The sequence below is a fragment of the Rhinoderma darwinii genome, chromosome 6 (genome assembly GCF_050947455.1).
Source record: "Rhinoderma darwinii isolate aRhiDar2 chromosome 6, aRhiDar2.hap1, whole genome shotgun sequence".
Taxonomy (NCBI): Eukaryota; Metazoa; Chordata; class Amphibia; order Anura; family Rhinodermatidae; genus Rhinoderma; species Rhinoderma darwinii.
The window spans coordinates 20217476-20240964 of record NC_134692.1 but is presented as its reverse complement, the minus strand read 5'-3'; the positions used below and the strand labels follow the sequence as shown (position 1 = coordinate 20240964).

Below are 23489 nucleotides of genomic sequence, written 5' to 3'. Positions count from 1 at the left end.
GATTTCTTTTATATGTAAGGACTTGCTTTATCTGTACTAGTTATCTGCTGAATCTTTTTTTCCTATTTTTTGGTTGACATTTTGGGGGCTCTGGGAGGAATCACACACAACCGACTCGTTGATTTTTCTAATATTTGTAGGAAATTTGCCAGCTAAAAATCCCCTGCAAATTCAACTAATTCTCATTTATTTCTCCTCCTTGGTAAGTTGGATGATCACTAATAAGGCCACAGCAGAGGTCATCATCCAGCCCCAAGACCACGCCATGACAAATCTGCCTGATCGTGGAGCAATACGGTAGCAGAGGATTGATCGTTGTGTAACTAGACAGATTTGCCTGAAAAAGCTGCATGACAACCCCTGTGGGAGCAGTGAGGTCGGACATATTGGTTGTCACCCAGTTTTTCCAGAAACCGATATAATGAAGACAAGGCCTAAAGAACTTTTAACAATCGACAAGACAAAATCTCGTACTTACAGGTGAATTTTTAAAAAGATTATACGTTATTTAATAGAAACTTTCAACAAGATTAGTTAGATACGAGGTTAGTTAGTTAGATACAAGGTTAGTTAGATACGAGATTAGATAGAAAGATAGATAACAGGTAGATAGATATGAGATAGATATGAGATAGATATGAGATAGATATGAGATAGATATGAGATAGATATGAGATAGATATGAGATAGATATGAGATAGATATGAGATAGATATGAGATAGATAGATATGAGATAGATAGATATGAGATAGATAGATATGAGATAGATATGAGATAGATATGAGATAGATATGAGATAGATAGATATGAGATAGATAGATATGAGATAGATAGGAGATAGATAGATATGAGATAGATAGATAGATATGAGATATGAGATATGAGATATGAGATAGATAGATAGATAGGAGATAGATAGATAGATAGATAGATAGGAGATAGATAGATAGATAGATAGGAGATAGATAGATATGAGATAGATAGATAGATAGATAGATATGAGATATGAGATATGAGATATGAGATAGATAGATAGATAGATATGAGATAGATATGAGATAGATAGATAGATAGATAGATAGATAGATAGATAGATAGATATGAGATAGATAGATATGAGATAGATAGATAGATAGATATGAGATAGATAGATAGATATATATATGCCAAAGTTTCTGCTGCTGTATGTGCGCCTCCACTTTCCATGGCATGAATACAGCAGTGTGTATGTGCGGCAGGGTGGGATTAGGGGAGGATGCCCCCACAATACAGTCTTCCGACAGGTCATGTGATAAATAAGTGTGGGGTTCACTTTAAGACAGAAGTGCATATAATGGAACGTGGCACCAAGAAAACATTTCCTAAACCCCCTGCCGTTTTGTGTACTTTGGATGGAGATAACAAGTCTGAGCTCCTGGAATGAAGCATCGAGTAGGAACACGCCGGGACATACCTGTATGGGGAATATCTTGACAGCCACCAGTTCACTTAATAACTGCGCTTTCCAGACGCAACCAAACCTCCCTCGAGCCTTCACCTCCAACAACTGCAGAGGCTTCAACCCCAGCAGAGGAGAGGGCGGGGGAGGGCCCGGATCCTGCAAGAGACAAACACGCTCAGTACAGTCTTATGTCTTGTATTATGAGAACATGTCAATGCTGCCGGTGATGGACATGCAGAACCTACGCCGAGGCCTAACACTGCAAAGCACACGATCTGCACCGCTCCTCGGAGCAATGCTCTGCGGCTCAAGATCACTCCACCCAAAATGCAAAAACAGCCTCCCAAACCTCCCAAGTCATCCTCTTCCATCAAGTCGGGAAAAATCCTACTTAATTCACTAGATGCACGTGACATCCAATAATGGACAGCTCTTATATGCGTCACTCAGCTTTTCCAGACCCCTGAATGGATAATCTGGCTAGTAATGCAGGGATACATCTCCACATCGGAAGACTTGCTATTCAAAAAAGTCTACGAAAACTGGCTGCCAATCTCGGTAAAAGCGGTAAAGGCGGCCATATTGCTTTCCACCCAGTTTTCCCAGGAATAGATATAACCAAGAAAGGGCTTAATAGAACTTTATACCGAACGTGACAGAAGAGGTCGACTCCAGGCCTTACATCCAGGGGAGACTTTAGGTGGAAGGGCTCTTAAGATTAAGCTGCTGGACAGTGTTTTTTTTGTGTTTTGTTTTTTTCATTTTAATTCTTTTAACTACTTACTACCTGTAAAGCGTGCCGAAAAGTGAATGTCCATCTTTTACCATCGTGTCTTTTTTAGGATCAAAGTTCTGTGCTATTTATTTTATTAATGGTCAGAGGTTCATTTTTCAGATCCGGAGCTCCATATCTGCTGCATAGACATAGATTTAAAAGTGTTCCGGTCGTCACATTACGGTCCGTGATTACGGGCACAGTCGGCCACCCGCATTTTTGGCCCGTGCTCCCATATAAAGTATGGGAGCACAGTCCATAAAAAGCAAACAATAGGACATGTTCTATCTTTTGGGGGATGGGGGGGGGGGCACTACCCTCATGCATACAGCACACTCCTAACTATAAGCCCGCTGTATTCTCTGCTAGCTGCTAGTGGTTAAACTGTAAAATATTATTTAAATAGGGAAGAATCGTATGAAGACAGATCTGCTTTATTACATAACTTGCGGGCTGCCTGCAGCTGCCACTAGAGGGAGCATGCGAGCTTCCTGAATACTGTCCTATGATTGATTTTAAAGTAAATCAGTATACAGCAGCTCCCACTAGTGGCAGCTGCAAGTAGCCAGGATGTGCGCTTTTGGGATTTGGAGATATTTATCGGGAAAAATTCAGCTCCGACTGCTATAAAAACTGAACCTATTTATATAAAAAAGAAAAATGGGTGGACATTCACTTTATAATTACGTGCTAAATATTAAAGATTGTAATATGATATTGCAGCGTTATCCTCAACCCTGTACACTTCGTGAAGGAATTGGGAGCTACACAGCATAAAGTGATCATGTGTCATTTCCATAATGCATTCCCTATAACAGTGAGCAAAGCAATTTGTTAGACAGGGTTAGGCAGTTCTCTGTCTATATATCTCCCTGTATCCAGCACTGTGGGGGGGAGCAAGCTCGCAGGCTGGTAAGTCTCCATGTTACAATAGAATAAAAAAATTAAAAACTAAATAATTGATGTCATGCATTAGCACTGGATGTTACCGGTCTGTGGAAACAAATCTCTTACCTCTATCATAATGTGAAAGGCGTGCTTGTGAAGAAAAACACATATGCAAAAGGAATTACTATCTGCACTCAAGGTCATTTTACATTAAATTGCATGTGCTGCTAGAATCCCCCCCCCCCCCAAAAAAGAAATATATATAAATCACACTAAACAAGTTTGGCCAAGTAAAACCCATAAGTAAACTCAAATACAATAATATGGGCTTATATATGAATGTGATAGATTGCAGTTCCCATTTTGTAACACAAGAGGGCACTGTTGTCGTAGTAATATACTGAAAGTTGCTGTCTAACGCTTTTTACTGGGGCGCAAGGAGATTCTACGATCAGTCAAGAACAAGAGACGAGCAGTCAGGGAGACCTCAGCCCCAAATCTCTACCACTTCTCTCTGCACTGGTAGTCCAGTCCCTTCTATAAAACGTATAGGCAAAAACGTACGAATAAAGCAAACCGAAAAAATGACTGAGCACGACAATCCTGACACCAGTCACAAGACAAAACCACAAATACAGTCACGAAAGTCAGGCCCTGTCCACATCTACATCAGAGGCTCCGCAGCAGGTTACATGAATTTTGCTGGACAAAATAGAGCAGCATTCAGCGCGTTATTTGTCCGTCAAAATGACGGAAACCCGATTTTACCCATTAAAGTCAATGGGTTCCGTCCAGGGATGTTGGTTTCTAACATGCGACAGTTCTGGTAGTCTCGTTGCTCTGCTCCTATGACAAAACAGAATAACGGATCCCAGAACGCAGATGTGAACACGGCCTTACTCAAGTTTGCCTCAAATACAAATCACATGTTCAGTAATAAAACGTTGCTAATCTTTCACTAATACATTACTTATCTTGTACTGATCCAGAGTTGTAACATACTCCAGAGCTAGAACCTTAATTCTGCTGGTTGCTATTGGAAACAGTCAATAAGCTGGTCTTCAGACACACCCCTAACAGTTTAGCTCCTCTAATGAACTTCGTTTTCCTAAATCAGAGGACTCAAGTTCTCAGAACCAGAAAAAAAACAAAAACTACTCTGAAGCCTCCAGATCTGCTAAAGCAGCTTTGGACACTACAGGCTGTAAATCAGGATCAGTACAAGATGAGTAATGGAATCCAGAGTGTATCCAAACTAGACGGAATGTGACGGTTTTATTGGATATTGCACAGTATAAGGCCAGGGCTAGCTGACTACCGCAAGACAACGGCAACTAAGGTGTAAAACCGTGTCACATGACTAGCGGTCAATCCCAGGCCTGCGATAGGACGAGAAAGTTACATCTGAGTTGATCAATAAATATACCCAATTATACAGCGCCACCCAGTGGCCTGAGCCTAGGCAGGAACACTCGTATAATGACAGTATATACAGGTGCAGCTTATTCTCCAGCAGCTTGTACAGGTTGGATAATTACAGAGAACGTGTCGTGGCCGTAATATTGTATCCAGTGCAAATTTATTTAGTGTGAATTCAGCGGAGATCTGCAGTCCGAGAGGGGCTACGATACGATCACCTTAATGTTCTTCGGATTTCACGTCCCCTTTGTCATATTACAGGGTTTTGGATTTAGCCTACTCAGCAGTTACAGAGTCTCGTATTGACAGATGACGCTGGTGCTATTGATACAGACTGTCTCGCTGAGCGGATCCATTCACGACTACACGCTCCTACCAGCAAGAGTCAACTGCTGAGCGTGAGGAGACAGGAGAAGACCTGTATCCGAAAATAAACCCCTTACTAGTATTATATGCAGGTTATATCCATTAACGAGGATCCTTAACAAACAAGTCATATTCACTGGACCCTCGGATACATCCCGGCATCTCCCGCTGTGCCACTAAAAGACCAGGACAGGCCCGGACCACTGCCCAACGCCACTCAGTGGTCCAGGGTGCGGACTTATAGGAGCGGTTTGAGGGGATCTTAAAGGCGTATTTGATAACATCGTCTATCCACTGGACAGTTGAGGTCCTATTACACGCCCCGACGTGGGTCCTGAAAACGAGCGCCGATCCACAAGACGGCTCAACGATCTGCGCTTGTTCGCCCCTTTCACAAGTGGCCACGATCGGTTATGTATGCGGATGAGTGACCGTTCCTCCGATCGCTCGTCCCCATACATTTCCATCATGTCGGCCTGTTTACACACGTGCTGCAGACAGTGATAAAGTTTAATGCTACATAAACTAACAGCCGATCCTTGGGCGTTCTAGCGGCTGGATCCCCAGCAGCGAGCTCACCATCGGGTAAGCTGCCTCAAGAAAGGAGGGGGGGGGGGGGGGGGTGGCGGGTGGACATCATCTTAATCAAAACCTTATACAACATTGATAATAAAAACGGCAAAATATTATCGGATTCCATGCTGACGGCTCCTGTAACACATGGCGTAATGTCACATTGTGATCTGAGGTATGACAGGTGATCGGACCAGGGACGTACCTGTGTAGGGACCAGCACCGGAGGGTAGGCAAGCTTGTGATGACGATACATCCAGAAAGAGATGAGAATAATGACCGCGAATCCCATGATCGGCACCAGAGAGTAAAGCAACGTATTGAACAAGGGCGGCTTCGGCGTAACTGGATTCAAGGTGGCTGCAAGAAAAAGTAAAGAAACAAGATAATAAAAATCAACATCTCAAGCATAAATTATTATTATTAATAAAAAACAAAACATAAAAGGGGGAATTCCCATATAAAGTGACGACATATTGCTACAATATGCCATTACTGTGATCGATCGTGGTCCGACCACTGGGCCCCCCTAACGATCCCTGCACAGCGGTGCTCTGTCCACTCAGCTGCGCAGGACAAAACAGAGAAGGGGACGAAGCAGTAAATCATTGTGTTTATACAATGTAAAGGCATATAAATAAATGACTGCAATCACAGGCTGAATGGACTCTCTACCTGGGTAAGGGTCCTGTTACAAGGCCAGGTATGGGATGTCAATACGAGACAGGCACTTGTTTGCTCCTTTCACAAGGAGCAATGATGGGTTATGGATGGGGATGAGCGCTCGTTCATTTGATCGCTCGCCCCCATACATTTCCATCATGTCTGCAGCACGTCTCCCTGTTTACACATGTGCTGCCGACTACTGACCATTTCATTGGCCGCATAAACTAGCAGATCAGCCGATAAATTGGGGTTTGCTCATTCATCGGCTGATCTCTGCCATGTTTACACAGGGAAATGATCGGTCATATGAAAATCAGCCTGTGTAAAAGGGCCTTAAAGAGACTCTGTCACCACATTATAAGTGCCCTATGTCTTACATAAGGAGATCGGCGCTATAATGTTGGTGACAGCAGTGCTTTTTATTTTAAAAAAACAATCTATTTTAACCACTTTATTAGCAATTTTAAATTTATGCTAATGAGTGTCTTAATGCCCAAGTGGGCGTGTTTTTACTTTAGACCAAGTGGGCGTTGTACAGAGGAGTGCATGACCAATCAGTGACCAATCAGCGTCATGCACTTCTCTCCATTCATTTACTCAGCGCACAGGGATCCTGCTAGATCCTTATGTGCTGTCTTATACTAACACATTAACGATACTGAAGTGTTTAGACAGTGAATAGACACAATCTCTGCACTTCGTTACTGTTTCTGTGGTAGTTACAGCAGAGCAAGCGTAATCTCGTTGTAACCGGTCATCTACAGCGTAATCTCGCGTGATTACGCTTGCTCTGCTGTAAACAGTAACAAAGTGCAGAGATTGTGAATAGAAATCCCGTGGAATGTCTATTCACTGTCTAAACACTTCAGTATCGTTAATGTGTTAGTATAAGACAGCACATAAGGATCTAGCAGGATCCCTATGCGCTGAGTAAATGAATGGAGAGGAGTGCATGACGCTGATTGGTCACGGATTAGACCAAGTGGGCGTTGTACAGTGGAGTGTATGACGCTGACCAAAGTAAAACACGCCCACTTGGGCATTAAGAAACTCATTAGCATAAATCTAAAATCGCTAATAAAAGTGGTGAAAATAGATCGTTTTATTAAATAAAAAGCATTACTGTCACCTACATTACAGCGCCGATCACATTATGTAGGAGACAGGACACTTATAATGTGGTGACAGAGCCTCTTTAAGTGTCCACACACCTACTAAATATTAAGCTATGTTCACACTGAGTTTTTTGCAGGCAGAAAAATACGCCTCAAAATTAGATTTTGACCTCCCTGCACTCTGTCGCGTTTTGTGCAGCGTTTTTCAGCCGCGGACATTGAGTGATGCGGGCAAAAAAACGCAGCGAAAACGTCTTTCTCTGCGTCCCATTGATGTCAATGGGAAGTCAGAGACGGAAACACCTGAAGAAAGAGCATGTCACTTTCTTTTCCCCCTGCAAGAGTTTCTCTTTTTCTGCTCGCTGGAAAAAAACGTCTTTGCCTCCCATTAAAATCAATGGGAGGCAATTTCGACCATTTTCTTGGCACAGTTTCCGCGTCAAAAACCGCGCCAGAAAACTCAGTGTGAACTAGGCCTTACTTGGTATTACCCATAGTATTTTTGTGGGTAGACACTCTGCCCACTTCTGAGGAAGACCACTACATGTCATCCCATCTCTGCACCTAGGGACTATGCGCAAACATTCCTACTTCTGATTCAGAATATTCCCTCAACAGTAACCTTCCTTTAAAGGGGAACCCCATCACTATATAACAGATGGGGGTCTAGCTGCTTCACCTAAATGAAGGGGCAAAAGCCCTTTCAGCTGTCTTCAATCACACAGAGGCCGCAAGAGAAATGTAATAAGAGGATTGTGCGGGCCCCAGCAGTCGTACTCCATCACTTATCATTGGAATACCCCTTTAATTCATTTTTAAAGACCTCACTGCTTGCTTTCAGTGAACAGAAATATTTCTGTTTTACATCAAGAGGCCTGAAACCCATGTTGAGCATGTCCTGTAGACACAGATGCATGGTTCGTTACTATAGAGAGCTCTGTTATACTTAATATACTGTGCAATCGGTCCAGTTGGCGTGATCATGATATATTCTCAGCCTCTGGATGTAAACAATGTATCCATTCACTGACGGCAAGCTAAGATCTTGGAAGTTGTTAGAAATTGAAGCATGAAGTATACTAGCAGAACTTATACAATGATTTAGCTTTATTACTACATGCACCAAATGAGGAACATGAAGTGAAAACTTACGGTGAGTGACCTCCATCTCCGGGGAGTGGAAGAAGCGTTCATTGCAAATATTGCCTTCACAACAACAGAAAAACACATCCGGGGTCTCCTTTCTTTCTATGCAGTCAGCCCTGGGGGGGGAAAAAAGTGATATCAATCATTACACTTATAAATGACAACCTAAAAAACACAAAAGAAGTCCATAGCCTTTCCAAGACCATCTCCAAATAGATGCTACAGGACAATTCTCCCCTATGGAGGACTCATCTCTACCAGCGATTCTACAGGACAGGCTCATTCCACACATACTGGACCATCTCCAAGAAACACTCCAGGTACAGCCGATCTACTGTGTTATGCCTAGTGCGGGCCCGAGAGGGAGGTGCGTGACACAGGGATTTAAAGGGCATATGTCGCTAGAAATGTTTTTTTTCTTCAGTTAAACAGTTCGTATATAAGTGATTACACATTGTTTTAATTTTTTCACAAGTCAGGAAATATTATAAGTTAGATTCTAATTTATACCATTTCCATGTGCTGGTCACTAGAGGGAGCAATTCCAGAAATTGCAGCATTGGCAACGTGGTAAAGCAACCTCATTGCTTTATGCTGCAAATTTGGGGTAGACACGCTCTAGGGTCCTCACACAATCCACCCTCCCTTATTCTGGCTAGTGCCAGAAGGAGGGGGTTGAATCTTCAAACCTCCTACACTGTGTGCCGCCATTTTCTGAGCGACTGCACAGTGTAGGATGATTAGATACAGTGGTAATCACACAGTATAACACGAACATAACTTACCTGCTCCTTCCGCCGCTGCCGCCTCCACCCTGCCGCTCCTAGTCCTTGCGTCTTCGCTGCCTTGAACATATGGCCGGAAGCCGCGACCGGAAGTCGTCATTTTACTGTCCGGTCGCGGCTTCCGGTCCACATGAAAATGGCGCCGGATGTCGCTCTACCAAAGAGCTTCCTTTTGGTCTGTGTGGGAGCGGCGCATGTGCCGTTCCCACACAGACGGCGTACGCTATATGAATGGAACGGCTCCCGTTCGCATTCTCTATGGGGATGTATGTGCCGTATTCCATCTCTGTATGTGTCGATAATCTACACATACAGAGATGAAAAAAAAAATGGCAGCCCCCATAGACAAGAAAAAGTGCAAAAATAAAAAAGTACAACACAAGAACACAAATAAATAAAATGTATTTTAATACCATACTAAAAGCAAATATTATATAAAAAAAAATATTTCATGACACCTTCCCTTTAATAAGACACCAAAAAGAAAATCCCTATGTCAAGCACCACCCGCAGACCTCGCACTAGGCAGTGTATACATTTTACATCGAGTGATCCTTTAAGATTAGAAGGGTTAAACTCCCCTCCTGCATATCGGCCCTCTATGGGCTTTTTTGGAACTGGACCGATCCCCTTATAATGGTGCCGAATTGGCTTCTTTCCACAACAGCAGGCGCAGCGCTGTGCAAAGAAAAAGATGGAGGAGCTGCCGTGATTAGCAAGCGGGATCGGTGGGGATCCAAGAGGTCTGACCCCTACCACTCCGTAAACGATGGCATATTATAATATTACATAGTTTATATGGTGAGAAAACCTCTTTATATCTTGATGGGATCAGGATTTACCAACCAATCCGCATGAATTCCTTCTTCAAAGGAAAATTTGCTTCTGTGCAGACGTGGCGGCAACTTTCTGATCGGATATAAAATCTGTATGAATAAGTGTCATGTCGGTTATGGACGCGGATTCCGCATCCGCAAGACCCGGAAGATTTCCATATGTGGATTAGCACATCAAACTGTAAATCTGTGGCAGAAATCATTAGTGTTCGCAGTGTGCGGCCGCCATTTTCTTGTGTGTGGCAGAAATCATTAGTGTTCGCAGTGTGCGGTCGCCATTTTCTTGTGTGTGGCAGAAATCCGATATAAGCCTCTGATTTCTGCTGTGGATCCTGCAGTAAATGCAGGTTAGATTTGTCTATGATAAATCTGACCTGTGTGAACATAGCCTTCAAACCCTTTTACACAGGGCAATGATCGGGAACGAGAGTTCATATGAACGCTCGTTCCCGATCATTGCCCTGTGTAAACAAGGCAACGACGAGCTAATGAACCAGCAAATCGGCCGATTGTATAGTTTATGCAGCAATAAAGATGATCGTTGTCGGCAGCACATCTCTCTGAGGTGTAAATAGTGAGACGCTGCCGACATGATGGAAATGTAGGACGACGTAGTAACGATCGCTCATCCCCATGCAGGACTCCTTGTGAAAGGAGCAAACGAGCGCCAATCAACGAGCTGGTTGTTGATCGGCGCTCATTTTTACGGACAGTATAAAAGGAACCTTAGGGTGGAATTACTCCTGCCACCAAAAGTTCAATGAATATAAAGCAAAAACATCCACCATTCAAAGCCTAGAGCAGTTTTGCTGACGTATAAGCTCACCCCCAGGTCCTTGGATATTATATACATAGAATTGAACGGCTGGATCGTCTCTTTACCTGTCGTAACAATTGATATCATCCAACCAACATCCTTGCTTCAGAATATCTATGGAGCCAGAGTTATTCTTCCACGTGGCGAAACAATGCCTCCTCTTGTCATTGTCGCCCAGACAGCGTTCGACGCCGCTGTGATTCGTCTTATCCTTCTCCCAGCTGGCGTTATAGAAGATACATTCCTGGGTCTCTGATCTCCCCAATATGGCTCCTGTAAACAATAGGAATGGAAATGTACATCAGTTGAAAAAGATTTGCAAGGGTTAATACGACAAATACGCATCAACGTGCAGAACTTTTTTAAATTTTTTCCGAATTACGCTTAATGAATGTTTAATGCAAATACTGAACTGGTTTTTACAAGGCGGATTGTCCTTTGTGGTTAATCACGGTTAGATAATGATGTCGACGTGATTGATATCCCTCAGGTTTCCTACCAGTGCCAATGGACACGGACGAGGAGAATGATTAGAATTACCCATCACTTTACCCCGCTCTCAGATTCCGACTTCTAAAATACCGCCACTCACTGGATAACACTTTACCTACTAACTGAGAACTATCTGGTTAGTTGTACTATTAGATACCAGGGGAGAAGAGTCATCACTAAGTTTCTCGAATACCCACAGTGATTCTTGGTGCCTATCTCACAAATATAATGGGTGCCACCAATAATGTATGAGCTCTATAGTAGTGGCACGTCCTGGCCAACGTCTTCATAAAACCAGACCGAGAAGTAACCAAGATAGCCAGAATTTCATGTTAAAACCTTGTAAGACTGTTGGTTTGATCCTTGATACTTTGAAATACTGTAAATGACATTCCTTCCTAGTGCAGCGATCATCTGTAACCTGTGTAGGAAGCCAGCAGCAAATGTTCCTTTTCACTGCAGCGCCACCACAGGGGGAATGAAGCATTGCACATCATCCTGAATTTAAAGCTCTTTTGATGCCACCTGATGCGTATATCCTGAGTAACGTCATTATCTGTTGGGAACGGACTTTCTCGGGTGGCCATATCCAAATAGAAGACTAATGGTCTATTCAGGTTATGCACGATTTGACCGCGACGTGTGAATAGAACCTAAAAGGACACGAATTGTAGGTGAGAAATTTGACCGATCTCAACCCCCTTATGTACGGTTGTTGTCTGGGGTACCTGTACACTCTCTACGAGATAAGAAAAGCTCAGGATAGTCACAAACATCCTCAATACTGAGCACTTCCGATAGATGTTGTCCTCCCATCTATACAGCTTGATTCTTGCCCACTGGGTGAATACTTGGCACTTTTCATTTTACTGCATTATTCCAAAAAGGAAAACCCAAAAGCCCAGGGGATGATAAATAATCTCTACTAATAGGACCGCGTGCATGCTCCAAAACATTTTTTATACATGCAAAGGGTCACCCGTTCCTACAGCAGAATGTACTCGTATCCCACATTAATCCATTTTGTTCTTCCATAGAAGCAGCCTGAAGCTCTTTGGCACCGATGCAAAATTCACAACCCACCACCAATGACCCCATGAATTGCCATATAGAATGACACGATTTTGTATAGGATGCAAATCTATATTCATAGTGAGGAAGATCCAGCATGAACGCATCTCTATGCAATGAGCAGAAAATAAACTACAGTCACAAGAGTTCAGCATTCCTGGGAAGAGGTAGAGTCGCAACCTAGAAAAGGTTAAAAAGGCCGGCTAAAATATATTAGGAGAGGTCACATTGCAGATGTAAGAGGTCAAATTTATATACCAGATTTCCTACAGAAAAGAATTGTCACGATAAGTGCGGCTCTACGCGGGCAGATGTCCTTAAATTCTCCCCGTCAACTATGAACATGTGCACAAATTATGTGCCGATTAACTTTACAAGGATCAGGGTAAGGCCACACGGTGCGTCGTTGACACTGTTTTGTTGCGTTTGAAAACCGCATGTGGTCAACTGCATGCGTTTTTTTTCTCCGTAATGCTGCAGTTCTGTTGCGGTTTTTTAGGCACATCGTTTATGGACATCGTTTTCACTGGTGTTGGTTTGTTAGGTGCTGCCTGTATATAGTTCATTATAATGCGTTGCAGAACTGTTAGCAAAAACGGAAGCAGTTCAGAAACAACATTGGCAGCGCGGTCATTAACCGCATGCGGCCGGACATTATGAAGATGCGTTCAACCGCACAAAAAACACATTGTAATATAATAGCAGCAAGTCTGTCCATAACACAAATTTCACCATTGATTTCTATTGAAAAATGACTTGCTGTAGGTTAAAAACGCAACATAAATGCAACGTGGCTGCACCGTGTGGCCTTACCCTCACAGCACGGTTTCCCCTTCTTATTAGGGGGAACTTAGGAGCTTACTGAACACAGATTTGATTATGGAGTTCAATGGGTGGTGCATAGAAGCCCATGTAGAGAGCTCCCTCTGGTGGCGTCTGAAGACAGCCAGAATATTGTTATTTTACTATATGGTTATGAAAAATCAAGGAGGATCTTGAGCTCCGATCTCTATAAGAATAGATTATAACCAGAACAGAATTATGAACAAAAAACAAGAGAGAAATTAAGTTCAGTTGGTTAAAAAAAACAAAAAAAATAAAAACAAACTGGCGACAACTTTCCAAAAACTCCAGGAAACTCCTGGAAAAAGGAGAGATGTCACAGACGAGAAGGCCAAGCTCCCGGGCGCCAAATATATTTCCCTCTCCTTGTTTCTGTACCTCCCTTCACTCCGGGATGCTGATGCAAACACCCAGATGATCGATCAGGAGTAAAGAGGAGTGCAGGAACGGGGAGAGGAAAGTATTTGTACGTCTGGGTCTGTATTAAGGGGATCGTCTGGTCTGGGGTCTGGATTGAAGGGATAGTCTGGTCTGGATTGAAGGGATAGTCTGGTCTGGGGTCTGGATTGAAGGGATAGTCTGGTCAGGATTGAAGGGATAGTCTGGTCTGGGGTCTGGATTGAAGGGATAGTCTGGTCTGGGGTCTGGATTGAAGGGATAGTCTGGTCTGGGGTCTAGATTGAAGGGATAGTCTGGTCTAGATTGAAGGGATAGTCTGGTCTGGATTGAAGGGATAGTCTGGTCTGGATTGAAGGGATAGTCTGGTCTGGATTGAAGGGATAGTCTGGTCTGGGGTCTGGATTGAAGGGATAGTCTTGTCTGGGGTCTGGATTGAAGGGATAGTCTGGTCTGGGGTCTGGATTGAAGGGATAGTCCAGTCTGGGGTCTGTATTAAGAGGATCGTCCGTTCTGGGGTCTGTATTAAGAGGATCGTCCGTTCTGGGGTCTGTATTAAGAGGATCGTCTGTTCTGGGGTCTGTATTAAGAGGATCGTCTGTTCTGGGGTCTGTATTAAGAGGATCGTCTGTTCTGGGGTCTGTATTAAGAGGATCGTCTGTTCTGGGGTCTGTATTGAAAGGATAGTCTGGTCTGGGGTCTGTGTATTAAGGGGTAGTCTTCTCTAGGGTCTGTATTAAGGTGATAGTCTGGGCTGGGGTCTGTATTGGTTCAGGGACAATGGAGAATCCCTATTTAGATGTTCTGGTCTGCTGTATAATAGTTTAGGAGGGTTGTATTCATTTTTGAACGGGTTATATGCACAATGTGCGAAGTTTAACTGGGCTTGTCGTACATAAGAGTTTTTTTTAAATCCCATTCAAAAATCTACCTAATGCCCCTACTAAAATGTTGGCAAGTATACAAGCTTCGAGGAAGAAATGATCATTATTCAAAAATTCTTCAATACATTAGAAAACAACCGGTTGAAACTGAGCAATTGCAATTATTGCAAGTTCTGGTTATAAGCGGTATGTGGCGTCTCCACAGACTTCAATAAGGAAGATCCAGACTGATAAAGATGGTTGCACCCCCTGCTGCTCTAGGTCCCCCCCCCCCATCTCCACTATAACGGTAGAGACGTGTGACGCTAGCCTCGAATATGAGCAGATTATGAGACATCAAGGGATGCCTGGCGGAGCTTAATAATAAAAGCACAGCGGCAAGACATTCAGCAATGGATCGTATATTACACTTTAATCAAGCTCCTTCATACCCTGCACGCTGGGGGAATTCTCATCCACAGCTTCAGTTATAAGTATATAACGACGGGCGCACTGGCAGCAGTACAAAGTCAGACGACGACTGTGAGGAGCTTCATCAATCACTTCACAATCAGTTACTATAGATATAACGCGCGCACACCAGCAGTGAGTTCACCCCGGGTCAGGGAAGAGAGGCCAAAGCCAAGAGGTTGTTATAACTGCTAAAGGAGGCTGCTACCGCCCGGAGCAGCGAAGAAGAACATGCCAAGTCCGCCATGCCTCTGGTGTCGCAGCCGCTGCTTCTCACCAACATCTTGTAATACAGATCTACATAATTCAAAGTATTTGCAGATGTCTTATGTTGCTCTGAGTTTGCCCATCCCTTGGTTTAGTAGACAAGAGGTAACATAGCAGAGTAGACTTCAGGATTGGGAGAAGCCCTGTTCACGTCACGTTTTCTTTCCTACCTTTAGCGTGTACGTCGAGAAAGCTCCTGCCGTGCGCGCTTAACGTGTCCATAGGATTCCATGGTCAGACGGAGGCCTAAAGTGTGACATTTTGGCCTTCGTCTGGCCGGTATACAGTAGCACACTGCAAAAAAATTGGTAAGGAATAACGCAGAGTATTACGCTATTCCCTCCTGCAAGAACAAATCAGTATGTTGCGCGGTATACTTTTTTTTGCATGGTAGCCTATGGGTGCTGTATGCCACTGTATGCTATACGTCAAAAGCATTAGTTTAGCAGATACACCATGGGCTTATAGCCTTTCATGACGTTTCCGTTCAACGGATGCCTAATAGTGGCATTCGTCACCCATAGACTATAATGATATCCATAACGGATACGTCAAACTCTCAAAACCCAAACCATTTAACGGATGCCAGTTAAGTCTTTGGAGATGGATGCCACGGATAGGGATCAGTCACAGCCTACGTGTAACGTATAGGTCGGCAGCTTTACACCCAAACATATACGTTAAACATATGAAGAAAATGTGATGTGTAACGTTTCCTTACGTCCCAAGCATTTCTATTGAGAGTGACTGCCCACGTTATGCCTGATCTATGGCCAAGAATGGAGACCTAGTATTTATTTTCAGAATTGGTCCCAAAATGTCTGGTCAGTGGGGGTCATACTGCTGGGACCTCCTATGATCCCAAGACCTGGGGTGCCTGGATAGGTGGCCATACATGAACAGTAACTTTCCATTAATGACTAGAATAAATAGCCACGTGTCCCCCACTCCAGTGACAAGCCAAGAATGGGGACCAGATCTGATTGATAATGCCATAAGTGTCTCCAATGGCAGCGCCTCTTTAATAATTGGAGAACCCCTTTATGTTTTTAGGGTTGTATCCATCAGCAAGGAGCTGACTGTTTCCAACAAGTTGCTAACGGATTCTGAATCAGCTCTGGAAGCGAATGGTGTATAGGACATTGTAAAACGAAACCTGGTTATACCGAGACAACGTAAACGTCACGTTTTTGTGCCAACACTGAACGAAAACGTGCAATAACTATACGCATAGGGTCCATTCACACAGTGCGGTAAAATGGTGGTGTCTTGCCGCCATTATAGTCGAATCAAAGCAAAATGATGCGTTTAAAATACATTGGCCTAGTCCCACAGGACAGAGGGAGAGCGGCGGGGAACAGAAGAACATTACTGATGTACTAGTACGGATACGTGCACACCTCGTTTTGTTTTTTCGGTTACGTTCGGCGAATACGCTGGTAAAAATCATTAGACGTATGCGGTGAACATATCTTCCCAGCGTATACAACTGTATGCCATGAAATTGCAGGTCACCCATAGACTACCAATGTGACAGCCATATACATTTTTTTCACAGGACGCCTGTTACCGGACTGACCAGGAATAATAAACTCATCCCTTCCATTACTCACGCTGCATAAATCTGAACTATAAAACTGAAGGTGCCCATTACATCTCGTGCGTAAAAATACGTTGTGATGTAAACGGGAACAGGACTCCAGCGACTGCATCTGAAGGAAATGATCAAACATCGCTATTGAGAGTCATTGTAATATCTGGAAAAGTTCAGGATACTGGGAAATGTACCAGAAACGAGGTGTAATCACCGCACCGGCCGCCCTCCACAAACACTGCACCGGCAGCCACGTCACCATGACCGGCTCCTCTCAGGACTTGTAAACAGCGGGCATCCGGCTGCAGCTGAAAACAGGGCTCAATGTGAGAGAGAAACCATTGTATTTTCAAGATGGGATGCTACAGAATATACAGATATACACACAGTACAATTTCTCTAATCCAGCATCTCATAGTCCAGTCTCGAACAAGATTTAGCACAAATTATCAAAAATGTGGCCACTTATAATGTGGTGACAGAGCCTTTTTAACTACGCTGGTAAAATGAAAGCTGCTCTGTGATTGGTTGCTATGGGTAACCAGACTAGTTTCTGTGGTAGACCGCTTTAAAATAACGAGGCCTAGATATTTTTTTTTTATGCCACATTACAGCTTCACGCCATGGTATAACCATGTACAGTCAGGTGCGCCATTTTATGGTTTGTTTTTTTTTTCTAACTTCATGACAGGTACAGCCCATATTTAAATACGAGTCAAACGTGTTTTGCTGTGAGGAGGAAGCCCACACCTCCTTCCAGCAGAGGCGAGCAACACCCTGCATCTTCCTTCAAGAAACCAGTAAATCAGGATGGACGGCCGCCAGACTGTGAGGAGAAATGACTAACAAGACACTGGTGTAAACCTTACACCAAACACAATAATCCAGGTCACATCTACAACGCGGAGCCGAGGCCAGGACGGCAATGATGGACATCCGGATATATGATGTGTACCACTAGAAATGCCAATTCTCATTACCTCCATTACTACAATGTGGGACCTGAACAGCCGGCTATAAGGGCAGGTCCCCACATAGCGGCCGCTTAATATGATGCTCAGCAGTTTTCAAACAAATGGTTAATGGCCACACGATTTTGTAGGGAAACCAGTTTTACTCGCCAAACTATGTGGACATTTAAGCAATCAAAAAATTGTGCTGAAAATCATGCCGGCACGGTATACGACCGATACTGCGTGGTACTGAACGCTCGATGAGGAGCCAAAAAAAAAACAAAACAGCCCCTCCCCCAATATTACATGACTGTTTAGGGTCAACCAACGTCCTGCCATCGTAGTCATTTTTCGGTTTTTAATTTTAGTTTTTTCCTTCTCTATTTTTTGCCGTACGAGGGAATTTTTTTTGCGGGACAAGTTGTAGTCTTTAATGGCACTATTTAATGTACCATATAATTTACTTGGAATCTAAAAGAAAATAAATTTTTTTTTTTGTTGGGGTGGAATGGGGGGGTCAGGGATTCCTTCATTCTTGCTGGGGCTTTTTGTTTTTTAAGCCGTTCATAGTGCAGTAAAAACGACATGATACCTTTATTCTGCAGGTTAATACGATAACGGCTCTGCCAAATTCTATATAGAAGTCTTGTTTGTGTGCTACTTTTACAACGGAAAATAAATTTGTAAGAAATAATTTTTTTGTGTAGCCGTTAATTTTTTTTTCTTATTTTTTTCATTGCTTTAGGGAGAAAATGGGGAAAAGGGTATTTATTTTTTTAACTGCTACTTTACAGAAAAATATTTTTTGTAATGTCCAAAATTTTTTCCAAAGTCCCACTAGGGGACTTGAACAAGCAATCATCTGAACGCTGTTACAATACACTGCAAAATGTATTGTAATTTTTACCGACCCCTATTAACCCCTTAGTGACCACCAATACGCCTTTTTACGTCGGTCACTAATGGGCTTTAGGCTAGGCTGACGCCTTTTCACGTCAGCCTAGTCTAAGTCCTGCACGGGTCTCCCGTGCAGGCAGGAGCCGGGGCTCTGCTGTCTGATGACAGCTGAGCTCCTGCTCCAACGCCCGCGATCGAAGTTTACTTCGATCGCGGCCGTTTAACCCGTTAAATGCCGCCGTCAATAGCGACCGCGGCATTTAACTTTGTTTACAGAGGGAGTGCGCTCCCTCTGTCACCAATCGGCGGCCCGCGAATGCAATCGCGGGTCTCCGATGGGGCGTCATGGCAGCCGGGGGCCTGATAAAAGCCCCAGGGTCTGCCCTGGACATATGCCTGTTAGGACGTGCCTCCGGCGCGTCCTAACAGATTGCCTGTCAGATTTACACTGACAGGCAATAATGCTCTGGTATACGAAGTATACCAAAGCATTATAGCAGCGATCGGAAGATCGCACAGTAAAGTCCCCTAGTGGGACTAATAAAATAAGTCATCAAAGTGAAATAAAGATTATTAATAAAAAGTACAGTAAAAAAATAAATAAAACCATAAAAAGTGGTTTTATTTAGTAAAAGTGTAAAAAAAAAAAAAAAAAGTACACATATGTGGTATCGCCGCGACCGTAATGACTCCATTAATAAAGTTAATATGTAATTTAAACTGCAAAGTGAACACCGTAAAAAAAAAACGCAAAAAACCATGGCGAAATTGCAATTTTTTTCCATTGCCCCCCAAAAATAATAAAAATGAATCAATAAGTCCCATGCACCCCAAAACAGTACCAATCAAAACTACGTCTTGTCCCGCAGAAAACAAGCCCAAAAAATCACTACATTGATGGAAAAATAAAAAAATTACAGCTCTTGGAAAGCGATGATGCAAAAACAAATAATTTTAGTTCAAAAGTGTTTTTATTGTGCAAAAGTCGTAAAATATAAAAAAACCTCTACATATGTGGTATCGCCGTAATCGTACCGACCCATAGAATAAAGGTAACATGTTATTTACGTCGCATAGTGAACGGCGTCAATTTAAAAACGCATAGAACAATGGCGGAATTTCAGGTTTTTTTTATAATCCCCCCCCAAAAAGGTTAATAAAAGTTAATATAAAAATTATATGTACCCAAAAATGGTGCCATTAAAAAGCACAACTAATCCCGCAAAAAACAAGTCCACATACAGCTATGTAGACGAAAAAATAAAAAAGTTATAGCTCTTTGAATGCGACTATAGAAAAACAAATAAAATAGCTTGGTCATTAGGGCCTAAAATGGGCTGGTCACTAAGGGGTTAAGTGACCCTCCGGTCTCAAGACAAAATTATAACTGATGGGGTATATGGAGTAATAATATCTGATGCCTTCCAGTTGTGCCCCCCTGCCGTAGATCCACCGTTTTAGGGTCCCCTCTGTGTTGGTCGCAGCGCTTCTGAGACGGAGTCTAAGACACTCCCTCCGTGCACGGATTGGAAGAAATTGGTTACTTGAGCAGCTCTGGCCAATCCGAGAATAGTGGGAGTGTCTCAGACTCTTAGTCAAATAAGCGCTGTGGCCATCTTGGGACAACAATCGTGGAATCGAAAACGGCGGATCCACAGCAGAGGGGCACAACTGGAGGGCACCAGGTAATATTACTCCATATACACAATCATATTTAAAATGTTGTCCTGGGATTGGAGGGTTGCTTCATGCCCTGCCAGAGCAGAAAGATAACAGACCTGGGGCCTTTAATGACAACCATAGACACCCACAGGATCATGTCACGCTGGGGGAGGGGGGGGGGGGGGGTTGGGTTGATTAGCGATTCCTGGATATTGCGGTGCAATTGTAGTCACGTGATACAGCGGCAGGGTACCAAAGTCTGGATGGGTAGGCAAACTGCCAAACGACTGCATTTACAACACAAATATTTGCGGATCTTCCCATCATAATTTAAAGAATTTCTGAAGATTTGCAATCACAATTTCCATTATAGAAAGCGCTTGCCTATGAGTACTTTGTGGCTGCCTATAAGTAGATTTGTAAGCGACAAGCGTGTAAAAGGCACTTTTAGTTGAACAATTTACAACCAACACAGCAGATTTGTAGCACATTCATCCACTTAAAGGGGTTTTCCACCTTTTGACAACTGATGACCTATCCACCAGATAGGTCATCAGCACATGATCTGTGGGGGTCCGACACCTGGACCCCGCACAGATCAGCTGGTCCCGTGCCTCCGTGCACCGAACGTACATTTACATTTACAGCGAGATTACGCTTGCTCTGCTGTAACTACCACAGAAACGTTACCGAAGTGCTGGGATTGTGAATAGACGTCCTGGCTGGAAGGAATGTCTATTCACTGTCTAAACACTTCAGTAACGTTAATATGTCAGTATAAGACAGCACATAGCGAACAACGCAGTGTCCCTATGCGTGGACTAAATGAATGGGAAGAAGAGCATAACACTGATTGGTCGGCGTCATACACTTCTGTACAACGCCCACTTGGTCTAAAGTAAAAACACGCCCACTTAGGCATTAAGAAACTAATTAGCATAAAGCTAAAATCGCTCCTAACGTGGTAAAAAGAGATTGTTTTTCTAAATAAAAAGCGTAGTTATGTAGGAGATAGGGCACTTATACTGTGGTGACAGAGTCTCTTTAAGGCCTTGTCCACGCAGTGCAGATTTACTACAGATTTTGCATGCATTTTTTAAGCCAAAACCAGGAACGTAACCTAAACAGAATATATAAAGGACGGACTTATAGGTCTGCTCTCCTATATCCAATTCAAGTTTTGGCTTAAAAAAATGTATACGAAATCTGCAGCAAACCTGCACTGTGTGAACAAGCCCTAAAGGAATTCTCCTTCTGGGACCATTTAAGCACAGGTCAAGCAGCCATATTGCTGCATTCTTCATGCAGGTATGAATGCACTAGCCTCCGAGCAAGATATGTCCCACACCCGCCAAGCAATTGTTGAATTTGAACCCTTTCATTCCATTGTTTTTCCAGAAACGAGTGTCACGAGGGGCGTACGACAGCTAATCATCACTCATTGATGATCCGTGCCAATTAGGTCAATCTGGACATCCCCATTATCAGAGAAGCTGGGAAACTCATTTGTGCGAACAATCCCACTAAAAAACAAAACATACTAGACGGCACTAGTCATTTCAGTCATACAAAGTGGACACACATGCAGGACCTTTTCAGAACATTACTACCCAATGTGAAAAGAAAAAAGCATCGCATGTGATTGGTAAACGACGCCACGAATGTAACATTGCGGACGACAAATCCAATGCGACCGACCAACTTTTCAGCCAATGTCAATATTTCCACACAGCCAAGGGCTGATCGAATACACTTCTAATCTTTGCAAACACAAAATATCCCTTTGTATTGGCAGCATGGAGAGAGGATGGTGAATCAATGTGTGCAAGGATGGGCAGAAGTTTCACCAGTCTCTGTGTTGCCCGAAATGTTATTTCAATAGAGCAGGGGGGATAAGTGGCTGTCAGATACCACCGAGCCGCTTATCTCTAAACGAAAGGACAGGGGCACTCCATCAGTAGACAGGATCATAGAAACAATAAGATTTTATTCTAGATTTTCAAAACCTGTAAACTAGGAAAAGGGAGTTGTAAATGGTAGTGCTGCGTATCAATACAGGCCACCATCTTTCTGGACTGGTCACAGATCGAGAGGGACTGTTGAAAATGGTCGGTTTCGGCTGCCAGCAGAGCCACTTATGGCGAGGCAGCCACCTAGATCTTTAAAAACTATATGTTGCGATCAATTTGCATTTTGCTTTCTTTTGCAGTGATTTTTACAGCAAAAACATGTTTTGTCCGTGACGTGTGAACACAGTCTGAATGATTCTACAGATCTTCACCACCCAAAACTGGGCAGCAGCAAATCTCCATCTACATGTCATCATTATTACACTGGCTGTTAATAATTCTATTGTCATTTGGATAAACGCTTCCTCCAAGCTGATGCGAGGGCTTCCTGTGCTGAGCGACTGTAGGCAAAACCAGGACACATTGCAAGCGTGGAGATCTAGGTGTGGAGCACGTTTTACTACTGTTAACCCCTTCTACACAGTGGAAATCCACAACCGCCAAGTCACTGCCTACCTGCCAAGACGAGAACCAGGAAGACTGGAATAGAACGGTCACCTTCTTACACTTTCTGATTGTGTAACGAGAGTCACAAATGACATAATAGAAAACAAAGTGGATCACTAAAGAAAACCGCCTTTCACTGTATGCAGCGCCGTGCCGGACTGCCCCAACACCAATCCCATCCATTTCTATCTAGAGATATAGCGGAGATGAATTTGAAGCTCGATCATTTATGCATTGACCTTTTTGATCTGTAATTACGGATAATCTGTGGACCCATTCATTTCTATAGGCCACGGACACCTTTTCGTTTGTTTACAGACCGTGTCCAGGCCGTAGAAATGATCAGCAAAATATAGAACATGTCCTATTCCTGTCCACATTTGAGGCACGGGCTCGCCCATAGAAGTCTATGGCGGCAAGCAAAATTGTGGACGGCTATGGATGGGAATCCTTAGATGTCCGTAATTGCGGGATCGTTGCTATGCGATGGCAGGGACATGTTGGTGACATTTGTAGCCACCCTTTTTTTTTTTTTTTTGGGCGCACCCGTAAATACAAATGCACTACGGATCGTATTTGCTAACAGCGTGCCATGTATGCAGAGGACTACGGATCTGTATTTGCAGATAGTAAAAA

General features: G+C 43.3%; 1 protein-coding gene across 2 annotated transcripts in view; it reads right to left on the bottom strand.

Annotated features, from left to right (window-relative positions):
- ACVR2A (activin A receptor type 2A) overlaps window positions 1-23489 on the bottom strand; it is a 65453-nt gene that overhangs the window by 13209 nt on the left and 28755 nt on the right. Inside the window, exons 2-6 of one of the 2 annotated variants that reach the window (XM_075829253.1) lie at window positions 10894-11101; window positions 8397-8506; window positions 5669-5823; window positions 3232-3255; window positions 1455-1598 (exon numbers count right to left, since the gene is read on the bottom strand). In XM_075829253.1, coding sequence (XP_075685368.1) covers window positions 1455-1598; window positions 3232-3255; window positions 5669-5823; window positions 8397-8506; window positions 10894-11101 — 641 coding nt within the window. The remainder of the gene's footprint in view (window positions 1-1454; window positions 1599-3231; window positions 3256-5668; window positions 5824-8396; window positions 8507-10893; window positions 11102-23489) is intronic. The other variant, XM_075829254.1, reaches the window with a different exon arrangement.